The sequence below is a fragment of the Zalophus californianus genome, chromosome X (genome assembly GCF_009762305.2).
Source record: "Zalophus californianus isolate mZalCal1 chromosome X, mZalCal1.pri.v2, whole genome shotgun sequence".
NCBI lineage: Eukaryota > Metazoa > Chordata > Mammalia > Carnivora > Otariidae > Zalophus > Zalophus californianus.
Genome location: NC_045612.1, coordinates 15,547,689 through 15,573,524, shown reverse-complemented (window position 1 = coordinate 15,573,524; position 25,836 = coordinate 15,547,689). Strand labels below are relative to the sequence as shown.

The following is a 25,836-nucleotide window of genomic DNA, read 5'->3' as shown; positions in this document are numbered from 1 at the left end:
TGAATTAACTTGCTCATGGTAATCACTTCACAATCTCTACATATATTCAGCCATCCCATTGTACACCTAAAAAAATCACATTGTACAACCTAAACATATACAGTTTTTGTTTGTCAATCACACCCCAATACAAGTGGAAAAAATAAATAAGTAAAAATGAAAAAATCTTCGGGGGGGGGAAGAATGCCCCCTTTTTATTTCGCTGCATTAAGAGGGAAACTAGAAGCCCAGCAAGAGAGAAGACTGGATCAAGTAAAATGCGAAACCAAGGCTTTTTCTGAATTCCTTAGTGAGGTTAGTCTGGAGGGAGACTGGCTGCTTCTTCCAGAGCAGAGGCCCGTACCTTGCCTTCCCTTACCTCCATATGCCGTTCCAACTCTTGCAAGAGAGTAACATACTTTTCCAGTCGCATGAATGGTTTGCTGAGGCTGGTTGTTAAAATGAGGATACCTGGGCTGGATGCACCTTGACTTTCCATGAACTGTTCCAGATCATCACTAGCAAAAAAACGACCGCAGTTTTGTTACTGCTTCATGTTCCAAGTAAAGAATTATCAACCAAATTATTGATTTATTATTAGAAGAATATTATTTTCCTGTACTTTGCACAATATAAAACCGAACAGAAATGAGTTTCATTAATCCAAATGCCGTCCAATTCACGCCAACTCCATTCAGTAAACCTTTACTGAGTTCCTGCTATGCAATCAGCCTTGTGTCCAGCACTGGGGCTACTGTGGTGAGCCAGATGCTCAGGATCCCCAGCTTCCTCTGCTCGTACGACAATCCTTTATTGACATCTACTAAGTAACAGGCTCTGGTCTCTGCTGGGGGATACAGCAGTGAACAAAACAAAAATCCCTGCCCTTAAGAAGACTGCCCTGACGGACATGGGACATACAGTCTACCAGATGGCCCCAACGTATGGTTTTAGTCACTTCAAACGTTCTAGTTATTGGCTGGTCAATTGCCGAGGGTAGCAACTCACCGCATACTCCCTATCACCGGGCACCCACTTGTAATGTTCAGAATCAAGTTCAAAACTCAGATAGCTGCATGTGTGTCTGACTAACCACAGAGTCACTTAGCCTAGGATCTGAAACCAGTGCAGCAGGGCTACACAGACAGTTCTATAAGGCGGCAGCTTGGTTAAAAGAAAAAGACTATTCATATGTCATGAATTCTACCCTATAAGCTTGTGCTTCTTCTTTCTTCCTTTTTGCACCGTCTGGATTGTCTCCTTTCCAGCAACGTGATACCGAGTCCTGGGGCTGCAAGCTCATTTTAATATTCATTTGTGCAAGGACCCCCACTGTCTACGGGGACGGCATGTTCTGAAACTTCTGCTTCTACCTTGGCCCCTTTTGCCTCCTTGCTTGCCGGTGCATATCCAATCAGTCTCAAGTTTATTCCTTTCCATTTGCACTGCCACTGCCTCAGTTCAGACCTTTATCTCTTCCCATCTGGTTCACTCCAAGAGTCCAACTGGTCTCCTGGCTCCCGGGCTTTTTGGCTTCCCAGCCATCCTGCAGACCACGGCTCTAATCCTGTTGCTTTCTACTCAGGAACCCCTGATTGCCTGCAAACCCAAGCCTGCACTTTCTAGCCTCCCATGGGTCCGACCCATCTCTCTCCTCACTCTTTCACGAACCCTCCACTACAAAATGACTTACTTATTCTCCCTAGAAGACAGCTCAGGCAGGACAGTGCCTAACCATGGCATGTTGCAATCAGTGGTGAAACATGTTCAAAGAAACTTGCTATCAGCAGTAAAACACTGAGGGGGGGGGCAGGGATGGGTTGGATTGCAGGTTACCCCTATTCATAGACACATTCCCTCCTTGGGCTTTTGTGAGTGGGAGAGGAAGGGATGGGGTTTCGACTAATGCCCTGGCAACCTGGAGCCATGTAGGGTCACACGTATGGCAAAGGGAAAATGGGCTGGGAATCACTGCTTTCATGGAAGCGGGATCGTGTCTGAGTGGTCATGCCTGACAAGCCACACGGATTGTATCCGTTTTTGCCCCAGAAGCCCCTGGGAGGAAGGAGGTGCCCTGGACCTGGAGTCATAAAACAGGGCTGGTGACCCTGGATCAGTTACCTGGCCTCAGCTGACTCAAACCTACTTCCTACTAAAATTCTGAAGATTCACCATTGGGGTTTGGAAGGCGACTCTTTCACGTTAAGGTCTTCGGGAGTGCGTTTAATCCTATTTAATATGCGCAACGGCCCTTCAACCCAGGTGTTATCCTCATTTTACAGATGAGAAACCTGAGTCTCAGGAAAAGTGAGTAATCGGAAGTAAATGGCTAAGTTGGGGTTCGTGCCCAGGTCTGAAGTCAAACCCTCAAGTCTTTCCATGACACCACACGCCTCTGTATAGAAAAGGATTTTGTAAACTTTAAAGTAGTTTGTAAACGTATTTGTATTACTATTATTACTGTGCCAAGGCAAATACCTTGCTAAAATCACATCTTTAGAAACTACCATTAAGCTGTGATTTCCAGCTTAATGGAAACTCAATTGATGTTAAATTTCCAACCAAGAGCATAAAGTGCACAAAGAGGTTTAAAAATTCATTGCATATAAAATATAATTAGGAAAATAACTTGAATTTGGAGAGTGCATTTGAGTAGAAATGTAATTTAGAGAAAATCACTTTCCTAATTTCTTTTCAATTTGGTAAACAAGTCTTGTTTTTTCTTTCCATGACTAAATAAGTGCCCCCGTCCTCAATGTTCTACTCTAATTGATACAAGGCTTGCGACAATTAAAAGCAAATACTAACGCGTACTTTGTTATTACTTTCCATGCAGCATTCTAACTTTTAGGCTTGCTAAATATTATAAAAGAGTTTTTTTTTTTATTTTTCAACTTAACACGAGTTCATTGGCTGTTGGGGAGGAAATGAACATTTTACTGTGCAACAAAAGAATAAAACTACCTTAAGCTGCTGCCCATTACAATAACTAGATCCTGCAAGACACATTTTACTGAGCCAAATAAACTTAATCCACAAATTAATGTCATTATACAAAAATGTAAGACTCAAATTTATATTGTCGTACCAAAGAACAAGCTGTCTTTAAAGTGCGGTTTTTAATTTTATACAGCCTGTTGGAAATGTCAATGGGTTAAGGCTTGTTTTTCAAGCTTCACATGTTCTGTACACGTGATGTGATACAAGAGAAGCAGTTCTCAATGTATAAATGCTGTCTTAGACTCAACATACGTTTATCTCACAGAATGCAGGGTGCATGGGGCTCTGGGATGCTCTGGCTTGGGCTGGAAGGCTCCAGAAAACTATCTTACCTTCTAATACCTCTACAGAGCTTAACCATATCATATGAGAGTGTTTCTGTGGAATCTTTGCATAGATTTCTACTTTGAATGATGAGAAGTCTACCTAGAACATCTGGAAAAGGATCAGATTTTCCGCCCCCCCCCCCCCCCGCCCACACACACACCCTCCTGCCCACACCCCTATCATGGAAATCACTGGAAAGGGGCAAGTGAGGCCTGAGGAGCTGAAGGGCCCAGGCCTCTGGCCAGTGGAAAATCCCAGGGATGCCATGCAACTGAGTTGGGTGGATCCCTATTACCCCTTTTTCATTAATCTAGTCCCAGAGAGCAGGCTGTCTGCTTTTTTTGTCCCCACCACTTTTTATTTGTGATCAGTCTCACTCCCTTCCCCAGTTCCTCAAAGACACAGACAGGACCGAATCCAGTCTCAGAATGGTCCCTACGCTCCTTGTCCCTGAAGCAAGTACAGAACACAACTCTGGGTTTTTCTCAAAGTCTTCATTGCTGACAACAGGGTAAACAGAGTGACAACTAACAAGAGGAAAAGGGCACAGTGGCGACACAGTGGTGTCTGTCACTGCAATGGAGACAGAAGTACAGTTTAGACCTGTCTTAGCACTCACTCTCCCCTCTCCTTGCTCTCTCTTTCAATCCGGGTCCCTTTCCCTCATGAAAAGGATGGGAGCCGCACCAAAGCACGGGAGAGAGGTGGGTATTTTTGTAAGAGAGAGCTTATTCCCAGGAAGAAATAAGAGCTACAGTAAGAAGCCTGAAGGGGAGAGAGAGGGGAAACCCCAAAAGACCTCAACCAGGGATAACAAAAGACTGGGGCAGCCATTCAAATATATGTAAATATGGGGACACATCAAGGTTGGGGTCTGCTTCTATACCCATATTCAGCTAATACATTACTGCATTTTTAACAAGGTGCCAACAGGCCGTGAATTTTTAAAGCTGTAGAGCTTTGACAAATGTCAGGCGCGTTGCTGGTATGATACTGCCATCTGCAGGCTGAAGGGAAGAACTTCAACCGACTGGCCTGCTCAGGCTGGAGGGATTTTCCAGTGTCTAATCATTCACAGATTCAGCAAGGAAAGAACAGAAATCCACCGATGTCCTTGTTTCAGCTGACACCTTCATCTAAAACGGGATTTTAGGGGCGCCTGGGTGGCTCAGTCGGTTAAGCAGCCGACTCGGTTTCAGCTTAGGTCATGATCTCAGGGTCATGAGATGGAGCCCCTGATGGGGCTACACGCTCAGCAGTGAGTCGCCTAAAGTTTCTCTCTCCCTCTCCCTCTGCCCCTACCCCCACCCACTCTCTCTCTCTAAAGTAAATAAATAAATATATTTTTTTAAAAAAGACAATAAAACAGGATTTTAGACCGAAATTTCTGTAAATTTCATTCAACTCTACCTTGCCTCTACTAGTCAGCATAAATCACCACAAAATGCATGTAACAGAGCTGAGATTATATTAGAAGCACATCTGGGGAAACCCCCAAGCATTTCAATTTAATTTTTACTCCTTACATGCAAATTAAAGGTAAGATTAAAAATTCAGTTCTATGGGACTCCAGTGAGTCTTCCGTCATTTCAAGGGATATTTTAAGATTCTCAAAAAACACCACAAACTAAAATGAAGCAAATAGGATATGATAATCCCCCCAAAGTTGAGAACCTCTAAATTAACTTTAAATCATAATGTTTGAAGGAATCTGTACTGTTATTATAAAATTAAATTCCTAATGTGGGTAAATGCAGTCAGTAACATTTCAGCACACAGAGTTAACAATAGAAACTTCACTGAACACTACCATTTCTTTCTGGAATTGCTATTCTCAGATTAAAAGGAAAAGAGGGGCATCTCTTTTTATTGGTATTCAGAAATTTGCCCTTATATACGCAAGATGTTTATGTATCCACCACAGGAAAAATGCTTCTGGATCTTTTTTTTTTCTTCATTGAAGATAGGTAGTAAAATATTAAAACATTCCCGGAAATGATAAAACCAAATTCAGAACTGTGGTTCCCTGTGGCCTGGGAGGGAGGGGCAGGAAGGAGCAGGGAATAGGAGAGAGTACACACAGGACTCCAACTGAAGCTAGGATTTGTTAAGCTGACTGGTGACTTGATTTTATCTCTGTTTTTCATCTGCTGGAAATACCGCATACCTTTCTTCTAAAAAGCAGCTAGTAGCCGGTAGCAGATGAATACAGTAGAAATAAGGAGTGGCTACAACTACCTTGTGCTAGATGCTGGGTCCTTTGTAGACATTATCTCATTTAATCCCCACACAAACCCACTTTGAGCTGAAGAAGCCAATTCTTGGCCAGTGTGGCTGAGAGGTTGGAGGCTTCCTTCTCTACTCAGCACCCGCTCCCCCCCCCCCCCCCCGCTACCCCACCCCACGCCCGCTCACACACACATAGGGAGGAGGCTCTACCCCAGGACTGGCAGGCTGAAAACACTGGGACCCAACACCCTCACCCCCACTCACTTGTTGGGCAGAGGTTCTGTGCTGGGAGAGGCAAGCAGAGAAGACCAGAGGCTAGTGGCACAAAGATTTTGCCCAGGGAGGAAGACAGCCTATAGGAACAGAGAGTTCTGAAGCTCTCCCCAGAGGAACTGGTTTTAGTTGAAAAAGAGTGTGGGGGAGGGGCGCCTGGCTGGCTCAGTTGGTAGATCATGTGACTCTTGATCTCAGGGGTCATGAGCTTGAGCCCCACATTGGGGGTAGAGCCTACTTTAAAAAAAAAGAAAGAGTGTGGGGGAAATCCAAGCCTAAAGGCTCTTACAAAAACAATGAAGATTTTGGTGGCAAGCAAGTAAGAGGATGATGGCAGTTCGTCTTAATTAAGAGCAAGAATCTAAACCCTAGGCCAATTAGGTTACAAGAAAGAACCAAGGAAAGAGACAGCTAAGAAGGGTCAAAACAAACTTCAAAGACTGGTCTCAAAAGCTACTTCGTTGGATCAGATGACAGATCAATTTATGCCCCCAGGGAATTGTCAAAAAACATGAGAGCAATCAGCCGGAAATTAGTGGAGCCTAACAGCTGGATGTGATATGGAACTGGGGTAGACAGCTTATCAGGAAAATCAGGGAGAGATGGGCAAAGAGAACCCTGCTAATAAAACCACTGTCCTTTCAGGATGACTGTGTGCATGACCAAGGCTGGGTCCTCCGAGGAATGACATCAGAGGTGCACACTGTGGGCAAAACAGACCTCACTAAAAGAGTCTATCAAGTCACTAGACAAACAAAGAAGCAAACAACAACAAAAACACAGCCCCAGGAGGGGAGAAAGGAATCAGTGTCCAGAGTTGCTAAACCTAAAATTATTGCATAAAGTGTCTAGTTTTCAACAACAAAAAAATAGGTAACACACAAAGAAACAGGAATGTGTGACCCATATATAGGAGATACAAAGAGACAACAGAAGTTGTCTGTGAGAGTGACAAAATGTCAGACTCAACAAAGACTTCAAAGTAGCCATTATAAATGTGTTCTAAGAACAAAAGGAAACCAACCATGCTTATAGAATTAAAGGAAGCTATAATGACAATGTCTCACCAGAGAGGATCAGTAAAGAAACAAATTATCAAAAAAAAAAAAGAACCAAATGGAAATTCTGGGGTTAAAAAGTACAATAACTGAAATTTTAAAATTTGCTGGAGCTGCTCAGTGGTAGATCTGAACTGGCAAAAGAAAGAATCAGTGACTTTGATGATAGATTCATAGAGATAATGCAATCTGAGAAAACGGGGGGCAGAGGGAACAAATAAAGAAAAATGAACCAGCTTCAGAGAAATGCAGGACATCTTTAAGCACAATAAGACATGCATCCTGAGAGTCCTGAATGAGAGGAGAGAGAGAATGGAGCAGAAAAAAATATTTGGAAAAAAAAATGACTGAAAACTTCCCAAACTTGAGAAAAATGTTACTCTACATAGCCAAGAAGCTCAATGAGTTCCAAGTAGGAGACATGCAAAGAGATCCATATACAAATTATAGTAAAAATGCTGAGAGACAAAAACAAAAGAGAAAGAGAAAAACAACTCATCATGGGCTATGGAACCTGAATAAGAATAACCGCTAATTTCTCCTCAGAATTAATAAGGGCCTGGAGGCAGTGAAATGACATACTCAAGGTAAAGAAACAAAACTGCCCACCAAGAATTTTATATCCATTCAAACTATCTGTCAAAAATGTAGGTGGAAAGAAAACATTCCCCAATAAACAAAAACAGAGAATTCGTTGCTGGAAGACCCACCTTACGTGAAATATGAAAGTTAGATGATAAAATCAAGTAAATCCAGATGTAAATTCAAATCCACACAGAAAAAAAAGACCAGCAAAGATAATCATGCAATTATGAAAGACAGTATAAATACCTATTACTCCTTTTTCTCTTAACTAATATAAAAACAAATGTATAACGCATATACATTTCATATAATCATATCATGGGGCCTGTAACACATAGAAATATATTTTACAACCACAGCACAGTGGAGGTGGGTGGGAGGAAAGCTCTATTGGAATAAGGATATGATACCAGATAGTAACTCAAATCCACAGGAAGAAATAAAACACATAGTAAATGAGAATGTTAATGGAACAGATGCTCTAAATATATTCTTGTTCTCCTTTCCTCTCTCAGTTTCATTAATACACATAAAGTTACACCAAATAATATTTATAGCAATGTTACTGGGTTTGTAGCATAGAGAAGTAATATGTATAACAATAGTAGCCCCAAAAAGGGAAGACGACACAGAGCTATACAAGGAATAACATTAGTATATCTCGCTAGAATTAAGTTAGTGTGAATATAAAGGAGATTCTGTTAAGTTAAGATTATATATATATATATATATATATATAGAAAGTCTCTGAGCAACCACCAAAAAAAGGAATTCAAAAACTCACTGAAAGACTTCTGGTTTCAGCTCTGACATGTAGAGTTTGGAGGGCATCATTACTATTCTCACAAGAAAAAACACTGAACTATCTGAAAATCAATGACTTTTCTTAGATCCACTGGGAATTGAGATCACAGGGAAAACCACCCCCCTCCAAATCTGGAAGGACCGGTAAATACAGAGAATTAAAACAGAGCTCCACTTCCCTGAAGGAGAAGCCACTGGAGCCAGTAACTAGTTGCAACACTCAAATGCTAGTTTTGATGAATTCAGGAGTCTAAGTGTGGACTAGCTGGGCAGTTAAAAACTCTTGACGCAGTCTCGAGATTCCAATACTTTTGTGGGTTTTGCATCTAAGAGCCCATGCAAGTTCTCATGGTAAAAATTGGAGAAAAATCCCATTGTGTACTGTTCTTACACTTAAAAATTTGTTTAAGAGGGTAGATCTCTGGGGCACCTGGGTGGCTCAGTCAGTTAAGTGTCCGCCTTCGGCTCAGGTCATGACCCTGGAGTCCCAGGATCGAGTCCCAGGGTGGAGTCCTGCATCAGGCTTCCTGCTCAGCGGGGAGTCTGCTTTTCCCTCTGACCCAACCCCCTCTCGTGCTTTCTCTCTCTCTCACTTTCTCTCTCAAATAAATGAATAAAATCTTAAAAAAAAGAGGGTAGATCTCATGCTATATATATATTTTTGCCACAATAAAAATAAAAGGGAAAAGTTTTTTTAAGGTGGAGGAGAGGGGCATCTGGGTGGCTCAGTCACTTATGAGTCCGACTCCTGATCTCAGCTCGGGTCCTGATCTCAGGGTCATGAGTTGACGCCCCGCCTTGGCTCCATGACAGGAATGGAGCCTACTTAAAAGAAAAAAAAATAGTGAAGGAGAAATAATACTTCCTCAGCAAACAAAAACTGGGGGAAATTATCACCAGTGGACCACCTTTGCAAAAATTGTTAAAAGAAGTTCTTCAGAGAGAAGGAAACTTAGATCTACATAAAAAAGGAAGAGTGTCAGAGAATAATAATAATTAAGAGTCAGATTCATAACTGCCTGAGCTACTTTAATAGTATAATATGCTAGGAGAGAAGATAAAATGAAATCATATAAAATATTTAACTAAAACCAGAGAAGTCAGTAAAAGGGGGGTAGTAAAGAAACAAAGAACAAGTACAATGAATAGAAAACAGTTATAAACATGGTAAACATGAATCCAACTATATCAATAATCACTTTAAATGTAAATGGTCTCAATATGCCAATTAAAAGACAGAGATCATCAGAGTGGATTAAAAAACAAGACTCAACGGTATATTGTCTATAAGACATTGACAGAATAAAAGGAAAAGGAAGCAAAAGATATATAAAAAAATAGCTGGATTAGCTACATTAATTTCAGAAAAAGCTGACATCAGAACAAGGAAAACTATCAGGGATAAAGAGGGAGCATTACATAAAGGTAAAGGGCCAATTCTCCAACAAGACAAAACTATCCTTAACATGAATACACCTAACAACGGAACATCAAAATACATAAGGCAAACATTGATAGAACTGAAAGGAGAAATAGATAAATCCACTATTGTGGTTAGAAACCTCAACATCCCTCTATCAATAATCAACAGATCCAGCAGATAGAAAATTAGTATAGATATAGCTGAACTGGACAGCACTGTCAATCTAATCATCTAATTTACATTTATAGAATACTTCATCTAACCACAGCAAAATATATATTCTTCTCAAGCTCACGTGGAACATTCACCAAGACAGATCCAATTCTGAGACATAAAACAATGTAACAAATTTATAAGGATAGAAGTCAACAAAGGGTGCTGGGACATTAGACATAGACATGCAAAAGAATGAAGTTGGACCCCTACCTCACACCATATGCAAAAAGTAACTCAAAAATAGATTAAAGAGCTAAATGTAAGAGATAACACTATGAAATTCTTAAATAGGCATAAATCCTCATGACCTGGATTAAGCAATACTCATTTAGCTATAACATCAAAAGCACAAGCAACACATATTGGACATCATCAAAATTAAACTTAAAATTAAAACTTTTGTGCTTCAAAGGACACCATCAAGAAAGTGAAAAGACAACCCACAAAGTGGGAGAAAAATTTTGCAAATCATGTATCTGATAAGAGGAATGTAAAGAAGAATATACAAAGTGTTGCAACTCAACAATGAAAAGATGAGTAGCCCAACTAAACAATGGGCAAAGGATTTAAACAAACATATTTTCAAAGAAGATATTATAGCCAACAAGCACGTGCAACTGTGCTCAACATCGTTAGCCACTGGACAGAAGGAGAGTGACTGCTACTGGCTACACAGTTGCTTTGGGGGAGATAAAAATGTTTTGAAACTAAACAGTGGTGATGGTTGCCCAACCTGGCAAATATATTAACAACAACTCAATTATACACTTTATTTACTTATTTATTTTAAAGATTTTATTTATTTATTTGACAGAGAGAGAGAGACAGCGAGAGAGGGAACAACCAGCAGGGGGAGTGGGAGAGGGAGAAGCAGGCTTCCCGCAGAGCAGAGAGCCCAATGCTGGGCTCAATCCCAGGACCCTGGGACCATAGACCTGAGCCAAAGGCAGACGCTTAACCGACTGAGCCACCCAGGTGCCCCTCAATTATACACTTTAAAATGGCGAATTTATGGGACACCTGAGTAGCTGAGCCGGTTAAGCATCCAGCTCTTGATTCTGGCTCAGGTCATGTTCTCAGGGTCCTGGGATTGAGCCCCGCATGGGGCTCAGCACTCAGCAGGGAGTCTGTTTGAGGATTTCTCTCCCTCTCCCTCTGCCCCTCTCCCCAGCTCGTGTGTGCATGCATGCACTCTCTCTCTAAAACAGATAAATAAATCTTAAAAAAAATAAAATGGTGAATTTGTGGTAGGTACATAATTTCTCAATAATAAAACAAATAATCTAATTTTAAAAATAGGTGAAGGATCCGAATAGACGTTTCTCCAAATGAAGATATACAAATGGCCAATAAGCCCATGAAAGACACTTAACATCATTATTCATTAGGGAAATGCAAATCAAATCACAATGAGAGATCACTTTACACCCATAATGATGGCTGTAATCAAACAGACGGATAATAACAAATGGTGGGGATGTGGAGAAAATGGGACCCTCTGACACTGGTGGTAGGAACATAAATGGGTGCAGCCACTCTGGAAAACAGTCTGACAGTTGCTCTGAAGGTGAAAACAGAAGAGTTATCATATGACCTCGCAATGTCACTCCTAGGAATCTACCCAAGAGAAGTGAAAACATACGTCCACCCAAAGACGTGTAGCTGATGTTCAGAGCAGTGGATTATTCACAATCCATATGTCTGCAAATTGGTGAATGGAAGAACAATATGCAGTATCTACATAATGGAATCTTCTGTGGCAATTTCAAAAACGAGGTACTGGGGCGCCTGGGTGGCTCAGTGGGTTAAGCAACTGCCTTCAGCTCAGGTCATGATCCCGGGGTCCTGGGATGGAGCCCCGCGTCGGGCTCCTGCTCAGCAGGGAGTCTGCTTCTCCCTCTCCCTCTGCCCTTCCCCCTGCTTGTGGATGTGTGCTCTCTCTCATATAGATAAATAAAATCTTTTTTAAAAAGTAAAAAAAACAATGTACTAATAAGTGCTACAACATGGATGCAGCTTGAAAACATTACAAGAGAAGAAAGCCAAACACAAAAGGCCCTATGCTGTGTGATTCCACTTAAATGAAATGTCCCAAATTAGCCAATCCAGAGTGACGTAAAGGACTTTAGTGGTTGCCTTGGCCTGGCAATGGAGGGCGCCTGCTAATGAGTATGGGTTTGTTTGGGGAGTGATGAAAATGTTCTCCAATTGATTGTGGTGATGGTTGCCCAACTCTGAATATGCTAAAAATAATTCAACTGTATGCTTCAAATGGGTGAATTGCATGGTATGTGAAGTAGGATTCAATAAGGCTGGTAGATAAAAAAGGAAATGGTAACATTTTCTTTCTCTTTTTTTGGTAATGTTTTATTTCTTAAGCTGGGTGGTGTGTACATGGGTGTTCATTTTATTGTAATTCTTTAAATTTGCATTTAAAGCATTCTTTGTAGGTAAAATATAGATCTCAATAAAAATACTGTTTTTAGGGGCGCCTGGGTGGCTCAGTCGTAAGCATCTGCCTTCGGCTCAGGTCATGGTCCCAGGGACCTGGGATCGAGCCCCGCATCGGGCTCCCTGCTCGGCGGGAAGCCTGCTTCTCCCTCTCGCACCCCCCTGCTTGTGTTCCCTCTCTCACTTTGTCTGTCTCTGTCAAATAAATAAATAAAATCTTTAAAAAAAAATACTGTTTTTAGAAGTCTGACAGACCTAGATGCTAATTCTGGCTCAACCACTTAAGAGCTATGAGCTCTCTGGCCGACTATTTGACCTTCCAATGTCTTATCTGTAAAGCAGGGATGGTAGTAATAGTAATTCCCTCATAGGCTCTTACGTCATGCGCCTGGCGTGCTGTCAGTACTATTATTAGCCAATATTAGCTCTAAGGAGTTGAGCCACTTGCCTAAATAACTCAGAATCATGGCCTCTCTTTCTTTAAACTCCAACTTCCATATTTGCTATTCCACAAGAATTCATGACTTCGATCAGGGGAATAAAATGGACCTTCAAGTGGGACCCACTGAATTCTACCTTTAAAATGTCCTTACTTAATGGCTCTATAAAGTCAATAAAGCTCCTTTTTAAAAGATTTATTTATTTATTTATTTATTTATTTATTTGGGAGAGAGAGTGAGAGAGCACAAGCAGGGGGAGTGGGAGAGGGAGAAGCAGCCTTCCCACCGAGCAGCGAGCCCGCCGTGGGACTCGATCCCTGGACCCTGGCATCATGACCTGAGCCGAAGGCAGACGCTTAACTGACTGAGCCACCCAGGTGCCCAAGTCAATAAAGCTCCTAACAAACCAGGACAAAACCAAAATTTCCACCACTTCTGAGGGTTTGTGTCAACTGGTGTTCCAGTCTGGCCCTGGGGGTTCAGGTCTGAGCCAGATTAAGAAAAGAATATTCTTTCCAGTCGTGAGCAGCCTCCAGAATCCATATGCATTCTGAGTCTGGTCTCCAGGTTACGTCCTAAGAGACTCTGTGTGGTGAGAGACACGCACCCACCCCCCCGCCCCTGCCAGATTTCTAGCACATGATTTCAAAGTTCAAACTGCATCTTTAAGCCTATCATCCAGGGTTCTGGCCCAGATGAATGCGTCTGTGAATGCGTCGGGGATGGGGAGTCAGGGGGTAAGGAAGGGCAGGAGAGATATGAACTTATCTGGGTCCCTTGCAAGGACTCTTAAAGGAGATACTGTTTCGTTGTTCCCCATGAATTGGAAACAATTTATATTCACGTACAAATATTATCACAGCCCGTTGCTTAAAGTGCTTGCCAGATAGCTCACCCTGCTAGTTTCCTTCCACCTTTCCATGTTAATGAGTATCTGCCTCTGAGCCATAGCGCTGTTGGAAATTTCCCCCACTCGCCAAAGGGAAAGTGAAAAAGAGACGAAGCCAGGCACTCTAGCTATCTGCCAGTAACTCAGATAAACCATTCGCTGGGACAGGAGAAGGCGCAAACACCGGATCTAAATAGAGTTTGGCTTCAGGAAAGCCCTCCCTGATGCTACCCTCCCCCTACACGAAGCTGAGACCACATTGCAAAGTCTCGTGGCATCTTTTTAATTTACCCTTTTGTAATACCACGTTTATGACGTTTAAGTTCATGTCTGTATTTCTCTTGAGATTCTGTGTTCCAGGAGGGGAGGGACTTCCTCTTCCTTGTTGACTGCTGTATCCCCCATCAGCTAGTACAGGACCCTGCCCATAGGAGATGCTCTGTAAATTACCTATTGCACGGACAGACAAGCAATCGGTGGAACGACAAATTAATTCCTGCAGCGATGAAGGGGGATGATCAAAAGTTCAACTGGAGACCTTGGATTTCCAAATGAAGCGGTCCTAGGAAAGGATCTCACGGTGGAACAGCTTACCTGGGGAAATGGTACAACTCACCTGTGCTGTGTGAGCACATTGACAGCTGAAGGATGATTTGCACAGTAAGCCAGGTACATAGATTTAAAGTGAGGCATGAGGTTCAGCAGGCAACCTCCTACTTTGTGCTGATTTTCTGGAAACCTGGAGGTGAGACAAGATGAAACACAGAATGTAAAATAAGGAAGAGGATTCCAATGAAATCTGGCGACACACGAACCTTCTGAATTCTTTTGCCAAAGTGAACAGAGAAACTAGATTATAACCACTTTTGCCATGGAATGCAAGTTCTTGACTGCCGCTTTATTATTATTATTATTTTTTGAATGGGGTAATTGACCATCACTTCAAACTCGAGCCGCCAAACATAGCGCCCATATATAGGGGCCAGATACTTACTTGAAATGACCAGGGAGGGTTGTTTTTTAAAGATATTTGTTCAAATTGCAATATTCAAAATTTTAGCCGGGCACACACAAAAATACTCTTGGCTAATTTATATGAAGTTCAAGTACAGACAAAAGTAATCAAATCCCAAACTGACACATCAGAAAGGAATATTATGTAGTCTTAGGGGCTTGGCGGCTGCTAGGCAGGATGGCCTCAAGGCTTTACTTTTTTTAAGTTATAAGCCACCTGTTTTCATTTGTAGACCAATCAGAAAAGTGAAAGAAAGAAAAAAAAATTACTCAGCATTCCACCATTCAGAGACAGCTATTAGAACAATTTTGGCATATTCCTTGGTCTTCCTTCTACATGTTTCTCGATAAAATGGAAAACAAAGATTACAAATCTAGTTTGTAATCGGTTCTTCTCACTTACTGACTTATCTTTCCACGTCAATAAGCTGGATCCCTATCAGCATTGAGGACGGCCCCTCAGGCCTCTGGTGTGGGCTCTTACCATCTTCCTTCCCGGATGACCACCTGTATCCCAGAAAGCTCAAGAAACAGGCAATCACCCCGGTTTCCCTGTAGATGATGAAAGTTGCCAACTTCTCTGAGATACAGTGCTTGCAAAATTAATCTTGCTACAGAACTATATTGCCTGATGATCATTACAGTCCATTCTGCAGTATGAAGCTGAACACCTCAACCATCGAGCTAGCCTTCCAGTATGTATTGTGGTTCACATAAAGATATACTTTCCTTTCCCCACTTTTTGTGTATTTCAACTGTTACTATAATAGACAAGATACCAGGCGTGATTTAAAGAGAAAAAGCAGCTTATGCAACTGAATGAATCACCTGACTAACTTTTCCAAGTAATTTGCAATGTACAAAAGAAAATATCCAATCAATATCAAAGGCAACGTCCCTGGTCAATGGAGAGCTTATCTGTCTCTCATACTGACCAGGAGCAGTAAACCGATACAATTTTTAAATAAAGTCAGAAACAATTTACTCCATGTAGAGCCCTGATATACAACCAGGGGTTTGGCTCTCCCTAGCGCATTTTGTCTGTACTGGGACAATTTATCAACGTTGTAACAAATGAGTAAATACAAAGTGTCCCTATCTAAGACAACAGCTAGCAGGAAAAGAAAACACACCAAAGAAATGGTGTTGCTAGCTATTCTAAGGGCAACATACAACACTTACTTGGAACATTCTTCCAAGGCTTGGCAGAGCGTCTGTTGAAAGGAGCATACTTCCTCGAAGTTCCCCAGTAAAGATGTAAATTCCACAGTACTCAGACTGAAAAAAACAAACAAACAAACAAACAAACATAGTTTCAGTGGATAGAACTTCAGGATGATTCCAGTTATCCATCTCTGGTCTAGTGAGCTGATAATTTGCTAAAAAAAATTGGCAAATGGGATGAGGGAAGCAATCCCTAGATTTTAACTTTCGCTTTTTAATTTACATCAGCTCTGTGGTCTTAAACAACATTTAAAAGCATCTTTCCTTGATTTCCTTTTTCTACAATAAGAATAATGATCCTAAACATGTGTTTATTAAAGACATTTAGGTGTTTTACAATGCAATGAGTGAACAGATAACAAGGGTGTAATATCTAAGTATCTCAATAGGCAAAATACATCATGGCTGGGGATCAATGCAAACAAGTTTGAGTATTCTAGAGGAGCTGGGAGAGTAACTGAAAGATACTATAAATGCTCATAGACTGCACAGGGAAAAACCACAAAATCCAGTTTCTCTCAATTTAAAATGCTCATAAATCAGCAAAAGGAAATCTTTATCAGAGGAAGCAGAGGAGAAGAAAATAGTACCGATTTGTTTGTTTGTTTGCTTGTGGAATGGAATGGAGCAAATAAAGGCAAATGGAACAATTTTATCCAGAGCCTCCGTACTATGAATTTTTCTCCATTCTTCCCTCCCAAACGGTAGGTGATACAACATATGCCGACACTACTCACACAAGCACTTCACACCTCTGCAGGCATCTCACAAATATTTTTATTTTTTGTATTTTGTATTTTATTTTATTCTTTTATATTTTATATTTTAACCTGACAACAAATTCATGAGGTAGGCGCTATGGTCTCCATCTTACATGTAAGGAGACCCGGGCACAGAGAGGTTAAGCAAATCACCCAGTGTCACAAAGCCAGTGAAGGGTGAAGCCAGGATTTAAACCCCAACATTCTAGCTCCAGAGGCCATGCTCTTAAACGCTTTTTGGGAGAAGACTTTTCTGAAGACTTAAAAGGCCAGTGTCGGCCACGTGTTCTTTCTTCTTCACATCGTAATACGAGGGAAGTGTTTCCAAGAGTGATTTTTGCTGACAAAGCAAAGGAAGCCCCACACAAACGTTACCAGTAACCCCTTGAGCATCAGAAGCGCCCAGTTCCTCTGCCATCATGCCCTTCTGAACCACAAGCTGGAAAACCCCTAGCATGGGTGTCAAAAGCGAAACCTTCAGCCAGCCAGCTTCCCTGACTTTCCTCCCTCATGGCCCCAAGAAGCTGACTGGGGGGCCAACTTGAACCTGATCAGGGACTTTCTTGGCCCCCTCAGGATCAGACAGTAAACAGTCTGGTTTGCTCCAGTCGCTCTGGGGTCCACAAGACAGCCGGTGGAAACTGACCCTGACTGCATTCTGAATTTATATGGCAACAGGGAAGTTCTGAGTCAGGCTCTCCTCGCCTCCTTCATTTGAAATCTTACCATCTCCCCTCCCAGGGTCACCACCTCGGTTTCCTGCCTCTGCCTGTCACCTCCACAAAATGGAAGGCACATTTCAGTCAGTGGCAGGAGGCGTGGTGCGTCGAGTCTGGAGGCTTACTGGCTGTGTGATGGGTATAGCAGTAAGCCTCTCTGGACTTCAGTTTTCTTATTTGTTCAATGGGGACAGTCATTTCTTCCAGGGCACTAGACCCAGTGATTCATTGAGGTTCCTTCCATTCAGCTCTAAGAAGTATGATTCACAGGATTCACTTCATGTTTTACATAATAATAACAAAAGACACTTTGTTGTTGATTGCATTTCAACTCTTACAAAACATGGGAATACAAAATCCTTTCATACTGAAGTGAGATTCCCACAGTGCATGGAAAATAACCAACTGGGAAATTTAGCAAGACCTTATGCCTTAGCAAACATGATTTGGAAAAAAAAGGGGGGGGGGGGGGAATTGTGAAATATGTTAAACTTATTTAAGCCTGAAGTCCAGTAGTTGAGACAGCTGTCCAGCAAAAGTAAACTCTAAATGAGGGGAAAGAGGAGGCTTTTGTCCTCCAGTATGTGGGCCCACGGCTCAACTTTCTATTTGACTTATAGATTATAATCTCCAGTGAAGTGTAATCAATTAAAATAAAAACACAAACGCCATTAGCCACTACATGCTAAATAGGCCATGCCTACAAGCACACACACAAAAAAAGGTCAGTATTTTTCTTCTGTGAAAACGAAGTTTTCATTTCAAACCTCAGTCACTTCTAAGACCAGAATAAGGTTTGAGTATTTTATTTAAAACAAAACAAAACAAAACATTTGAACAGCTCTATCATTCTCTTTGGCCTGGGTGAAATACGAGCTCGAGGTGCCCTTACAAACATTCACAAAATGCCACACTTTTTCCACTCTCAGACCGTAGGAAAGAGTCTCTGCCCCAGCAAGCAAAGGTCAGGGGGAGCATGAAACTTTCCAGTTTACATGTTTTCTGCATAAAAACACCAGCAGGTCCTGTTTGTGCCAGGTAAAACTGCATGTATCGCTTTTAAAATGTACAAGATAACAATTGTGGCAGATAGAAATGCAGATGTGCTCATTCCTTCCACAGCCAAAAGAGACAGAAAGCCAAGCTCTCCAGCAGCAACATCTTGCGTAATTTCCGCTGCCTTGACCATGTTCTTGGCAACCTGTGATCTGTGGAAATTCTTCTAAAGGGCAAAATCAATTATTCAGTGACATAAGAGCAATGACTCTGGATGCTGACATTATCTTGCTTTATTTAGCAAGGGGTTTAAAATGTAAATCTTACTTGTTATTGGACTGCAGGGGTCTTAAGTAAGTGACAAGTAGAGACTGAAGTTCTTTAGCATAATCCTTTTCAGTGTCCAAAATGTTCTGTAACACCTATAGAGAAACAAAGGTCAAGGTCAAGATTTTGTATTTGTCAGGACAGTCCAAGGTAAGATAGAGCTTTAGATCTTTTAACCAAATTACTAGGCTAGCACTGTAGTAAAAGTAAGAAGCGCAAAATCTGAATGCCCTTTGTTTCATTCTAGCAAACTACTTTAATAATTGCACGACCACTGGTTATATTGCATAATTCACATGAATACAGTTTTTCACAGTTACTCATAACCGGAAGGACCTGGCCATTTATTTACACAGCGCTGTTCAGAATGCTTTCATGGGCTTTAAATCATTTATCCTCGGGAAAGGTCTCAGTTAGCTAACAAAGGGTCATATGCCCATTTTATGGATGAGAACACTGAGACCAGCTACCTTAAGACATACAGAATTTATGTCAGGATAATTTCACGATAACTGAGGTCAAATACCACAAAGGATTCTTCTTTAAGGTCTCGATAAGACCTTTAGGGGACAATACCTGAGGCCACAGGGAATTGTTAAGTAGAGTTAGAACCGGTCTTTTAAGAAAGGCAAAAAGTGCTAGCATGAACAGTTCAAAGAGAAGAGGAAGCTGAAGTGGGAGGAAATTAACAAGGGGAATAAAGCATTATGAAGAATAACCAAATTAAAATCCTCTAGGCAAAACAACCAACGTACAGAACGCAAGGTCTCTTGCCCCACCTGTCCTAGGGGCCTGCCCCATTCCCCAGCCTCCTCTGCAAATAGCTACAACCTAACATTTCAAGCTCCTAGAGCTCGCCAAGCTAACATTTCGGTATATCGTCTCTCCTAGCTCCTCATTCCTTCAACAGAAATGTACTGAAGGCCCACCCTGCGCCCAGCGCCATGCTGCCTGCAGGGCCTTTCCGCTCTGTTTGCAGGGGGGCACCGGTAAACAGAGGATCACAGGACAATGTGAAGCATTCTTGGCTGCAAGGAGCCCTGCAGGCAACCAGGGTTCCAGACACAGACTCACAAGACAATGCATGGCGATCCGCTTCTGAAAGGTGGAGTGGACAAAGCGAGCGGAGGCCCAGGTCACTGTGGGCTTTGCGGGGAAACCACCAGACCGGCGGGTGGTCGTCCAGGCTCTGCTACCGACGGACAGGTGGCTACAGTTTTAAGGCTTCACTCGCCTCACCTCAGATTGGGGCATTTCACCTACCTCAGGGACCACTGTGAAGAGGCACTGAGACGCTGCACAGGTAGGTGCTGCGGGAGCGGGAAACAGTCCCGCCAGTGGAAGGGCTTAAAAAAGGTTTCTCCAGGGCGGCGCTACTGACACTTCGGCCCAGACAACCCTTGGCTGTGAGGGGCCGCCCTGGGCATTATGGGACGTTGAGCGGCGTCCCTGGCCTCTACCCACTAGATGTCAGCTGCCCGCCCCCACCCCACCCCGTATGGCAACCGAATACCACCTGAAGGACAATATCGCCCCAGTCGAGAAACCCTGGTTGAGAGGCCACAGGCCACAGCGTGGCTTCAAAAGCGAGGGCTTAAGCCATACCCCCTCCTCCCTAGCCACTCATGTCTCCTTTCAGTTCCTCTATTCCTCAGAAACTACTCTCAAAAGGCTTAAGTGTCAATAAACCCCGGGACCTGGAGGCACTAACGCTCTCTGAAATTAATCCAGTGATGGGATAGGAATGATTCCCCCCCTCCCCCATAGAAAGCTGAAGCACTACCAAGGAAATGGGCAACTATCTGGAGATGAACAAAAAAGAAAACACAGCATAAAAAACTCATGGGGGGCGGCGCCTGGGTGGCTCAGTCAGTTAAGCGTCTGCCTTCGGCTCAGGTCGTGATCCCGGGGTCCTGGGATCGAGCCCCGCATCGGGCTCCCTGCTCAGTGGGGAGCCTGCTTCTCCCTTTGCCTGCCACTCCCCCTGCTTATGCGCTCTTTCTCTTTCTGACAAATAAATAAAATCTTTAAAAAAATTAAAAAATTAAAAAATTAAAAGAACTCCTGGGATGCAGTTAAAGCAGACAAATACATAGCTGTAAAATGTCCATATCGAAAAAGAAGAAAGAGGACTTCCAGTTTCTGGCCCAGCATTTAAGCAGCATGGCAGTCATTACTCCATCCTAACAATAAGCTGATAGCTGAACTAACTGGGGGGAAAAAAAAAACCCGCCTGACTTTCCTTATATCTGTCAGGGAATTGAGGCCATGGGGGAAAATGCTACCCCCAAAAGTGAAGAGACAGACAGGCAGATGCAGAAAATCAAAACTTGCTGGAGCAGAAACCCACGAGCAGAGGCCTCCACGGAAATCAGGAGCAGGGCAGGAAAACCTGAGCTGTAACTGAATTGCTGGGGGTGCAGTGTGGACAAGTCTGAGTTCAAACCCCCAGGGGGCCCAGTCACAGGGCAGCACACCCACCTTTTGTGGTACCTCCGGCAGCTCTACCAGGCTGTCACAATGAAGAGAGGAGGAAAATCTCCCTCCTGCTTCAGGAGCGGGAAAGGAAAGGTAGCCATTTTGAAATACACCAGAGCATTCTGTCCATCCTAACAAGGTCTGCCCTCAAGAGAGAAACTATTTTACCAGAGCTTAACCTATCAGGTTTCTACCAGAGTCTAACCTAGCTAGGGGAAGGGAAATACCTTACCTCAGCTCCCTCTAGCCTTCCTGTCCCCGCTAAAGGAGGAAAACAACCTGAGAAGCACTGGTGAAGTTCATAGTCAAGAGACAGAAACTCAGCAAAAGACCATAGGTCTTTTTTTTTTTTCCAGTTAGTTCAGCTATCTACTTATTGTTGGGATGGAGTAATGACTGCCACGCTGCTTAAATGCTGGACCAGAAACCAGAAGTCCTCTTTCTTCTTTTTCGATATGGACATTTTACAGCTATATTTGTCTGCTTTAACTGCATCCCTAATCGTTGGACTTCAGAATCCCTCCCCTGCCCCCACCACCATATTACTAAAGGCCTACTTACTGCAGTTCCTTTTACACAGCATGTCATGTTTGGCTTCCAAAAAAAAGTTACAAGGCATACTAAAAGGCAAAAAACACAGTTTGAAGAGACAGAGAAAACACTGGAACCATAGTCAGGTATGGCAGGAAGGTTGGAATTATCAGACTAGGACTTTTAATATGACTATGAGTAATACGCTAAGAGCTCTAATGAAAGTAGGCAACATACAAGAACAGACGGGTATTGTAAGCAGAAAGATAGAAATACTTAGAATAAATATGAAATGGTAGCGATCCAAAACACTATAATAGAAATGAAGAATGCCTTTGATGGGCTCATTGGTACACTGGACCACTGAAAAAAAGAATCTCTGAGCTTGTGGATATGTCGATAGAAGATTTTGAAACTGAAAAGCAAACAGAAAAAAAAAGACTTAAAAAATGGAACAGAATACCTACGAATTGTGGGGTAACACATTTAATGAGAATACCAAAAGGAGAGGAAATGGAGAAAGGGAAAGAAGAAATACTTGAAACAATAATGACTGAGAATTTTTCCAAATTAATGTCAAACACCAAATGACAGATCCAGGAAGCTCAGAGATAACCAGCAGGATAAATGCAAAAGACAAATCCACCTAGGCATGTCATATTCAAAGTCCAGATAAAGCAAAGATAAGGAAAAAAACCCTGAAAGAAGCTGGGGGGGAGCCCCGCTTACCTATAGAGAAGCTAAAATAAGAATTATATCCAACGTATCCTCAGAAACCATACAAAGAAGAGGAGAGTGCAGTGAAATATTTAAAAAATTAAAAAAAAATCCCACCAACCTGGAATTCTGTACCCTGTGAAATTTTCCTTCAAAACTCAAGGAAAAGTAAAGATTTTCTCAGGCATACAAAAACTGAGGGAATTTGTTGCCAGTAGACCTGCCTTGCAGGACATGTTTCAAAAAAGGCTCTTCAGAGAGGAGGAAAATGCTATAGGTCAGAGACCCAGATCTACATAAGGAAAGAAAGTATGAGAGAAAGAATAAGTGAAGATAAAATAAAAACTCTAATTTTTTATATTCTTAATTGATGTAACAGGTTAACAGTTTGTTCAAAATAATAGAAACAATGTATTCAATTATATATGTAATTAAGATAAGCATATATGTATATGCTTATAAAAAAGATAAGCATATGTATGCTTATAGATGGGCATATACAATATAATGCTTATGTAGAAATGGAATGAATGACAGCAAGTATACAAGGGATGGGAGGGAGGAATCTGGAGTACTCTGTTATTATAAGGTACTCGTGCGACCTGTAAAGCAGTATAGTGCTATTTTTGCACTAGTTCTAAATATACATTGCAAGCTCTAGGTCAACCACTCAAAAAAGTAAAAAGAAAATTCTAGAATGATACAAACTACCAAAACTGCCTCACAAAAGAAACAGAAAGTCTCAACACCTGTAACAAGTAAAGACATTGAATAAGCATTCAAAACAATTCCCATGGGGCTGCCTGGGTGGCTCAGTTGTTAAGCGTCTGCCTCCGGCTCGGATCGTGCTCCCAGGGTCCTGGGATCCAGTCCCACGTCAGGCTCCCTGCTCAGTCAGAAGCCTGCTTCTCCCTCTCCCACTCCCCCCTGCTCGTGTTCCCTCTCTCGCTGTCTCTCTCTATATCAAGGAAATAAATAAATAAGTCTTTAAAAAAAATAAAGAATACTTAAAAAAAAAAAAAAAAACAATTCCCATGAGTTAAAGCCGAGGATGAGATGGCCTTACTGGTTGATTCTACCAAAAGTTGAAAGAATTCTTATCAGTCCTTCACAAACTCAAAATCCTGGAAAAGAACAGAGTAGAGGGTATACTTCCCAATTCCAAAACATACCACAAAGCTATAGTAACAAGATAGTTCAGTACTGGTATAGGATAGATGTATAGATCAGTGGAGTAGAATTGAGAGTCCAGAAATGAACCCACGGTCAACTGATTTTTGACAAGTGTACCAAGACCTTTCAATAGGGAAAGAACAGTCTTTTCAACAAATGGTGCAAGGACCACATGTCTACACGCAAAAGAATTTGCACTCTAAATCTATAACATATACAAAAAATAATTCAAAATGGACTCAAGAGTTAAAACTACCAAACTCTTAGAAGAGAACAGAGGAGGAAATCTTCATGATGTTGGATTTGACACCAAAAGCACAAGCAACAAGAGAAAAAACACGTAAGCTGGAATTCGTAAAAGTTAAAAATTTTGTGGGTCAAAGGACATTATCAAGAAAATGAAAAGACAAGCCACAGAATGGGAGAAATATTTATAAGTCATATATCTGGTAAGGGTCTAGTATCCAGAATATATAAAGAACTCCAACAACTCAACAGTAAAAATAATTACTTGAAAGTTGGCTAAAAATTTGAATAGCCGTAGAGTTTCACCATATGACCCAGCAATTTAATTCCTAGAGAAATGAAAACATACGCCCACACAAAAACCTGCCCATGAATCTTCACAGAGCATTACTAATAACAACCAAAACGTGGATACAATCCAAAGGTCCATCAACTGATAAATGGATAGACACAACCTAGTATATCGATGCGATAGAATCTTCGCCATAAAAAGGAAAGAAGTACGGGTACATTCTACAACATGAACAAACCATGAAAATAATATGCTAAGTGAAAGAAACCAGATACAGAGGAACAAATAGTGTATGATTCAGTTTATATGACATGTCCAGAATAGGCAGAATCCATCTAGACAGAAAGTAGATTAGTGGTTGTCAAGGCCTGGAGGAAGTGATTGCTAATGGGTACAGGGTTTCTTCTTTTTTTATTATTTAAATTCAATGTAGTTAACATATACTGTATTATTAGCTTCAGAGATAGACTTTAGTGATTCATCAGTTGCATATAACACCCAGTGCTCACTCCATCACGTGCCCTCCTTAATGCCCACCACCCAGTTACCCCATCCCCCCACCCACCTCCCCTCCCGCAACCCTATTTATCTCCTAGAGTTAAGAGTCTCTTATGGTTTGTCTCCCTCTCTAATTTTGTCTTATTTTATTTTTCCCTCCCTTCCCCTATGTTCATCGGTTTTGTTTAAGTTCCACACATGAGTGAAATCATATGGTATTTGTCTGTCTCTGACTGAGTTATTTTGCTTAGCATAATATGCTCTAATTCCATCAATGTCATTGCAAATGGCAAGATTTCATTCTTTTTGATGGCTGAGTAGTACTCCACTGGAGACAGGATATGATATGATATATATATTGGAATATATGTAACATCACCTCTTCCTTGTCCATTCATTTGTCGATGGACATCTGGGCTCTTTCCATAGGTTGGCTACTGTGGACATTGCTGCTATGGGTACAGGGTTTCTTACTGAGGTGATGAAAATATTGTAAAGCCAGACAGTGGTGCTTGTCACATAACTGTTAACTTACTAAAAATCAGTGAATTGTACAGTTTAAAATGGTGAGTTATGTGGTATGTGAATTATATGTCAATAAAGCTATTTTAAAAAGTCAAAGCACACATTTCTCAGCTGTTAATAGAAACTCTTTCTGGTTTTTCTCTCGGACTCCAAGTCCTCACCCAGGAGAGTGCCCTTCCAAACTCGAATCTGTCCATCATGGAGCTCTCTGCCCAGCTGGGCCGCTCCTCACAGCAGTGCTCAGCACTAATATGCGTTTTGTATTCTTAGAAATGGAGAGAACTGCACCGGAATTCAGCAGTACCATCTTTTTTTAAAGGAAGAGGTAAAACATATGCAGACTGCTTTATTAACAATATTTATTTGTCCTATATGTATTGAGGGCAGGGAAAAGGTGGTGGCGTGCCTTCCTGCTCACGTTGAGGAAGGAACGAAGTCATCTAATCATCTACTTTTGTTCACATTTTTCTAGAAAGACCATGTCTGGAAACAAGCCATCCCACATCCTCACCCTCTTTTCAAGCACTGTCGCCTGTGACTGTCACCCTACCCAAATTATAATGTCTGCTGGAAACGAGGAAAAAAAAAAAAAAAAAAAAACTAGATCCAGTCATTCATTGCCTGAAGGGAATTTTTAAATTAGAAAAGTCAGACATTATTT

The 25,836-nt window shown here is 41.7% G+C and overlaps 1 protein-coding gene across 7 annotated transcripts in view; it reads right to left on the bottom strand.

The window, feature by feature from the left end:
• The window catches only part of ARHGEF6 (Rac/Cdc42 guanine nucleotide exchange factor 6), a 96,319-nt gene that overhangs the window by 21,248 nt on the left and 49,235 nt on the right, over positions 1-25,836 (bottom strand). For all 7 annotated transcript variants that reach the window (XM_027607900.2, XM_027607899.2, XM_027607898.2 and 4 more), the window contains 4 exons: positions 18,716-18,810; positions 15,871-15,966; positions 14,291-14,413; positions 359-497 (listed from right to left, as the gene is read on the bottom strand). In XM_027607900.2, the coding sequence (XP_027463701.1) occupies positions 359-497; positions 14,291-14,413; positions 15,871-15,966; positions 18,716-18,810 (453 nt within the window). The remainder of the gene's footprint in view (positions 1-358; positions 498-14,290; positions 14,414-15,870; positions 15,967-18,715; positions 18,811-25,836) is intronic.